General features: G+C 38.7%; 1 protein-coding gene across 1 annotated transcript in view; it reads left to right on the top strand.

Moving 5' to 3' along the window:
* The window catches only part of LOC135103243 (uncharacterized), a 16840-nt gene extending 10447 nt beyond the window's left edge, over positions 1 to 6393 (top strand). The window contains exons 5-7 of the mRNA XM_064009288.1: positions 1 to 24; positions 1268 to 1470; positions 4604 to 6393. The exon at positions 1 to 24 is cut by the window's left edge and continues 170 nt beyond it. Coding sequence (XP_063865358.1) covers positions 1 to 24; positions 1268 to 1470; positions 4604 to 4789 — 413 coding nt within the window. The 3' untranslated portion in view covers positions 4790 to 6393. The remainder of the gene's footprint in view (positions 25 to 1267; positions 1471 to 4603) is intronic.
* The last annotated feature ends 1107 nt before the right edge of the window (positions 6394 to 7500 follow it).

Raw genomic sequence — 7500 nt, 5'->3', positions numbered from 1 at the left:
CAACGCCTTGTCTTCCTGAAATGGGTAACGCTGCCTCAGTTGTTCCTAATCGCCACATGTAGACTTACTGACTTTTACTGAATTTTTACAGCTTCCCTTATTTTCATAGGTTACCTCTAACTCTTCCTCCATTTTTTTTTAAACCCCTTTAATTCTCTCAAATGGTTTGCTTCTTTAAGCAAGTCTGCCTATTCTAATTCTATGACCTTTTCTGATTCCTGACACTAATGCTTGTGAACTCTTCTTCATCCCTTTCACTTCTACCACCTCCTCGTTCATCTCTGCCTTCTGTCCTTGCCTCTACTTCCTGTATCGAGTTCCATAAAGATTACCAGTCCCCCTTCCACGTAGACTCTTCCTTTGATCCTCTAGCCCTTCCTCGACCTCCACTATCCTCTTCCAAATTTCCAGCCACTTACTCTGACGGATGGCTCCCTTTAAGCCTTATCCCTGCCTAACCCAGCAAGGCAACGCAACTGCCCTGCATTTTCCCCTCCTAAACTCGGAGCTTCTTTCCCTCGTCACCGTCCTCCTCATCCGAACTTTTCGCTCCCACAGGCATGACACCGCAGAGATTAATTTGCATTTCACGTGACCTGCATTCAGTAACATAGGAACCCAGCATGCTTGATACTTTAGAGTGCTGCTATACTTTCTACGAAGCGTGATGGTAGGAGAGGTTTGTTTCTTGTACGCTGTTGTGCATTCGTTAGTTTATGCATTATTATATTGTGTTGTCTAGAATTAAGTAATATTTTTTTTTTGTATGGAAGGAAATTATATTTTTCTTGTTGTTGTTCTCATTAATACAAGCCATAATGTGACCAGTGCAGTTCAGATGGATGAGAAAAGTTATGTGTGTACTATATTACACACACACACACACACACACACACACGAATAACGAACGAGAGAGAGAGAGAGAGAGAGAGAGAGAGAGAGAGAGAGAGAGAGAGAGAGAGAGAGAGAGAGAGAGAGAGAGAGAGAGAGAGAGAGAGAGAGAGAGAGAGAGAGAGAGAGAGAGAGCTAAAATTCCATCTACTCTAATATGAATATTTTCCAGAAGTATAGTCCTCCCTCATTAACTCATCAAAAAACACACACCAACACACACACACACACACACACACACACACACACACACACACACACACACACACACGAAAACAACAAACACAACCCTACCTACGCAGTAAATGTTTTCCTAGAGAGATTATTTTAATGACTACTTTTTCAGCTTTCTCTCTCTCGACGCATCACTTTTCAGACAGGGAAGTGCCGGAGGGAGTAGCGGTGACGGTGGTGGGGTGGGGAGCTACCTCTGAGGACGGAAACATAAGCAGCGTACTGAAGGAGGCGGAGCTGGACGTGCTGCCGAAGGGATCATGCATCGACGCTTACTCTTCAAACTTCAATCCTAACAAGATGATCTGCGCTGGGAAGCTAAATGGAGCTGCTGATGCTTGCCAGGTAAAGGATAACAGTAGGAGGTAAAGAGATAGTGGAGAAAGGAAGAGAGTTAGGAGGAAAGTTAAGAAATTGTTAATACAGGAAGGAGGAAGTTACGAGGGAACAAAGGAAGTAAGGAGAGTAAGTGGAAGTAAAGAAGGAGGAGGAAAGGAGGAAGAGCAGCAAGTGTTAAAAGGATTAGGGAGTGAATGAAATTAAGGAGACAACAACGGAAGAGGGAAGAGGAGGGAAAGGATAAAGGGAAGTAAGGTAAAAATATGGGAGTAGTGACTGAGAGAAGCAGACAAGGAAGAAATAAAATAAAATAAGGAAAGGAAGGCAGGAAAGAAGGGAAAGGTGAAAGGAAGGAATGAAGGTACAAGGAATAAGTGAAGGAAACAAAGAGGGAAGGAAGAAAGGAACTGGTGGAGAGAGGAAGAAAGAATAGAGGAAGGAATTAAGGAAGAAAGGAAGGAAGGATGAAAAGTGGAAGAAAAAAAAATGGTACGGAGGAAGGAAGGAAAGAAGCAAAGCAGGAGAGAAAGAGAGGAAGGAGAGAAGGCGGAGGGGAGGGAGGGAGGGGGGAAGGAAGTGGAAGAAGAGAACACGGAAAGATAAACAGAAGTTGAGGCACTCAGGTGAAAAGTATATTAAAAAAGTTGAAAGAGAGAGAGAGAGAGAGAGAGAGAGAGAGAGAGAGAGAGAGAGAGAGAGAGAGAGAGAGAGAGAGAGAGAGAGAGAGAGAGAGAGAGAGAGAGAGAGAGAGAGTCATGTGGCAAGGTGCTATTAACAGTAAACCCAAAAAATATAAAACAAGTACAGCAGGATATAAAACTAAATACATAAAAGAGAACAGGATGAAACAGACGGCGAGTGACGCGACGTGAGCTAAAAGAAAAAGAAGTTAACACGATAAAAAAAAACAAAAAAATCACATGTTGGAGGGACACCCTTTAGACACTGATGTTGAAATAATTAGAGAAAAAAAGAGTCACGTACAAGGACCTTCAACTCACGCGGCGTCCACTTGCCTTTGATCCTACAAATGTTTGCAGGATTTCCATGCAATGCCTCTCCTAAGCTGTAGCGCCTCCCACCCCCTCTCCCACGGCACCCTCTCCACAGGAACACCCACACACACGCACCAATCAGCTGAGTATCCAATCAACATCAACCCTTTGAACTCAGGATGTGGCTGGCTATCGCGCTTCTCCCGTGACCTCATGACTGGCTGGTGGTGCTGATGACGATAAGGAGGAGGATTATCACAGTCTTAACCTTTTCGTAGTTTAGAAGGGTTAACGGATATTCTGATAGATACGTGTGGTTGGAAGTGATGATATTTATTTCGTTAAAGGTTCTTGAATAGGAATATTATGAAAATCTTTTGATCATAATGGAACGACTAATAAATATACAAATACATAAATGCACATCGAAGTAATAATAGAAGACTTCGGTAAAGGTTCTTAAATGACTCTTTAACACTAATGTAATGAAAACAAGGAGAGTAAAAACGAGGATTATAACAACCTTTTGATAATAATGAAAGACAAATGAATGAATAAATAAATCAGTGCAGTTCGAAACTATTATATATATTCCGTCAAAATTTCTTAAATAACTCCTTAACAATAATGCAATGAAAGGAAAAAAGAGGATAAATGAAGAGGATTAAGAAAATTTATAACTGATTTCGTTAGATTCTTGAATGGCTTCTTATCATTAATACAGTGAAAAGGACGAGGAGTATACAATCAAATATTTTGACAACCTTTCAAATACAATGAAAGGCTAATACTTATCATTAAAAAACAGGAAGAGGAGGAGGATAAAACAAAATATTATGACAACATTTTGATTACAATGAAACACTAATAGATATACAAATAGATCAGTACAAATAGAAATGGTATAATCTAATTTCGTGAAAGGCTCTCGACTGGAGACGGACTTATATATACGAGTATATATATATATATATATATATATATATATATATATATATATATATATATATATATATATATATATATATATATATATATATATATATATATATATATATATATATATATATATATATATATATATATATATATATATATATATATATATACGAGTATATATATTTATTTATTTATTTATTTATTTATTTATTTTTTTTATCATATGGAAAGACTAATGGCTATACAGTACTTACACATGAAAAGGAAGTACGGTAAACAGTGCCACCGCTCATCATACCCTTATGTTAGCACATCACGCTCCCGCACGAGGCTAGGAAACTCAGACAGAGCATGAAGTGTGAAAAATGTGTGGAACTTCTAAAGGCAGGGCGGACAAAACACACACACACACACACAAGTCACAGAAGTGAAAGTCATATTTGACAGAAAAAAAAGTTCCCTTGGAAAGAGAACATGGCTTGACTTGAGAGATTGGTAGGAATATGTTAAAGTTTACTATCCACACACCTCACACGTCCGCCCATCCACCCATGTCCACTGGCACACACGCACACACGTACACACTCACTCGCTCACTCACATGTTTGATAGTGAGAGCAGAAACGAATTCAAACAAAATAGATGTGCGATTCAAATAAAAAGAGTAAATGAAGAACTGCGAGAGCCACATAGATGAAAGGAAAAAAATTTTGTGAAGAAACCAGAGAAAATAAAAAAAAAAGAAAAAAATATGGAGAATACAAATGAGAGATGAAAAGAAGTCACATGGCCGAGAGGAACCAAACAAATAATGCATCAGGAGTGAGAAAAATAGTATTTCTCTTTTTGACCTCTGACAGACGCATGCATGGACTTGTATCCTTACACACCATGAGATAATGCATTATTCACTTCATTTTTTTTACTATTATTATTTCGAAGAGTTGAATAAACATAACTACAAAATTCCTTTGACACAATCTTGGCAAATATAGAAAAGTAGACCAAAGAATATAAATCTCTTCATTTACTCTAACGAATAACAAAATAAATAAGAAATACAGTACTTAGTTAACATCACTGGAAAGAAAAAAAACACTCATCAATCCGTTTTCTACTTGATCACTCAAGAAACCTCTTCTTTACTAACTAATCAGTCGACATTTATTTACACATTTATTTAATTTATTCTATGTCATTTTAAGGGTGACTCCGGCGGTCCACTCATCCAGCGAGGAGAACGAGAAGAGGAGGAAGAGAAGGCAGTATGGGTGGTGGTAGGAGTGGTGAGCTTCGGCAATGGTTGTGGTCGTCCTGGCTTCCCGGGCGCCTACACCAGGACTTCAGCTTTTCTTCCTTGGCTTAAAAAAGTTTTGCTCTTGTATCCGTAAATCAGGTTTCACTTTTTTGACAGCTTCTTTGCTTTCCTTTTTTCTTTATATATTTTCTTTATCATTCTCTTTGATTCTATTTTGTAATAGAGAGAGAAAGAATGGAAGGATTGATGACGCAGAAGCGATGAGAAAGAAATGGAAGGAAGTGAGAGGCAGGTAGGGATAGAGAACAGAAAATCTTGTCCTTCTCTCTCTCTCTCTCTCTCTCTCTCTCTCTCTCTCTCTCTCTCTCTCTCTCTCTCTCTCTCTCTCTCTCTCTCTCTCTCTCTCTCTCTCTCGTGTCTTTCATCTTTTCTGAAACCTGACGGAGCATGATATTCTTTCCCCGTCCTCCCTTTATAGTCCATCACCACCTCCTCCTCCTCCTCCTCCTCCTTCTCCTCCTCCTTCTTCTTTTCCTCCTTTTCTTCCTTCTCATCCTCCTAATAATTCGTATTCCTTTTTCTACATTCCAAAGTACATCCTATGTTGTTTCTATGCATTTCTCCTCCTCCTCCTCCTTCTCCTCCTCCTCCTCCTCCTCCTCCTTCAAAGTTTCAGTATAGATGTTATTTTCTTTAAGTATGGTATTGCCCATTCTCTTCTAATGACTTATTCCAGTCTTAATCCTGAATATATCTTAAAGTGATTAAGGAAGGCAGTGGATATGTTAGTAATAAGTAAATAAGTAGGTAAATAATCAAGTTAGTAGATTAGTTAATTAGTATGTTAGTTCCTTATTAAATAACCAAGTAAAAAAAAAAAAGAAGTGAATAAACAGAGAATCAAAGAGAAAAAAATGTTAGTGGTATATCAGCAAATAAACAACTTAGTCATAAGAACATAAGAAATAAGGGAAGCTGCAAGAAGCGACCAGGCTTACACGTGGCAGTCCATGTATGAAATATATCTACCTATTTCCACCAGTCATCCCCATCCATAAACCCGTCTAATCTTCTCTTAAAGCTCCCTAATTTCCTAACCTAACAACATGATTACTGAGTCCGTTTCATTCATCCACAACTCTGTTTTGAGAACCAGTTTCTTCCTATCTCTTTCCTAAACCTAAATTTTTCAAGCTTGAACCCGTTATTTCTTGTTCTATCCTGGTTGCTGATCCTAAGAATTTTGCTTACATCTCCCTTGTTATAACCCTTATACCACTTAAAGACTTCTATCAGGTCCCCTCATAACCTACGTCTCTCTAAGAATGTAAATTTAACAGTTTCAATCTCGCCAGGTAAGGAATACTTCTCATCCCCTGTATCCTTTTAGTCATTCTCCTCTGTACTGATTCTAATAGACCTATATCTTTCCTGTAATGTGGAGACCAGAACTGCACAGCGTAGTCTAGATGAGGTCTGACCAGCGCCAAGTATAATTTTAATATTACTTCGGGAATTCTACTTTTAACACTCCTAAAAATGAATCCTAATACCCTATTTGCCCTGTTTCTGGCCTCTATGCATTGTTTTTCAAGACGGAGTTCAGAGCTAACTATAACTCCTAAATCTTTCTTGTACCCTGAACCTACCAGAGTTTCGTTGTTTAATGTGTATCTACTGTGTGGGCTTCCTCTACTTACGTTGAGTACTTTGCATTTGTTGATATTAAACTGCATTTGCCATCTGTCCATCCATTCATTCATCCTATCTAAATCTGCCTGGAAAACGATGGCATCCGATTATGACCTAATTAATCTGTTTGCATATCCTGCATGTTTAGTAAATTAATTCGTAAAGATGTACGTTACGTATGCTACACAGTGAGCAACGAAGCCCACCATCTCTACACCTACGTAAGACCGAGGAAAAGGAAAATAATACTTTCCATCTTGGTTATTATATATATATATATATATATATATATATATATATATATATATATATATATATATATATATATATATATATATATATATATATATATATATATATATATATAGTGTTCAGATCCTCCTCTCCTATTCTTCCTTCCCCTTCGCTGCTTCAGACTAATCATATCGCCCAGGAAACGTTCTTTCAGATAGTCACAAACAAAATTCATAAGAGAAGGAGCACACATGGATCAACCTCATTATGAAGGAGCACAATATTCCAGGAAAACAACAGAAATATTGCCAGTGTTTGAAGTCTCCAATAGAATGATATCAAGCCATATCTTGTGTTAACAATCAAAACTTGATGCTGCAAAGACATCTGGCAAATCAAATGTGTGTGTGTGAGAGAGAGAGAGAGAGAGAGAGAGAGAGAGAGAGAGAGAGAGAGAGAGAGAGAGAGAGAGAGAGAGAGAGAGAGAGAGAGAGAGAGAGAGAGAGAGACAGTGCACACACACACACACACACACACACACACACACACACACACACACACACACACACACACACACAAAGAGATACCGAGAAATACCAGAAATATTCACACACACACACAGACACATTCCCGTACTCAAGAAGGACTGAGAGGCAGCGCACATTCTCACAGGGTGGGTAAAGTATAGTGCGTAGTATAGAACAGGAAACCTGTACGTGTTTCTCTCCCCACGGGGAATCCACACGGGACACAGGAGCTTAATGAAATCCCTTAATGACCCTCCCTTCCCTGGGCATTCACCTGTGATCCGCCTTTCTGTCCGCGAGGAGGTTCCTAAGGGAGTTGAAACAATAACGTTCTCAGTACAGAGGAAGGAAATGTGAAAAGGATGAAGATAATGTAAGGTGGTGGTGGTGG

Source organism: Scylla paramamosain, chromosome 9 (genome assembly GCF_035594125.1).
Source record: "Scylla paramamosain isolate STU-SP2022 chromosome 9, ASM3559412v1, whole genome shotgun sequence".
NCBI lineage: Eukaryota > Metazoa > Arthropoda > Malacostraca > Decapoda > Portunidae > Scylla > Scylla paramamosain.
This window is presented reverse-complemented; position numbering and strand designations above follow the sequence as displayed.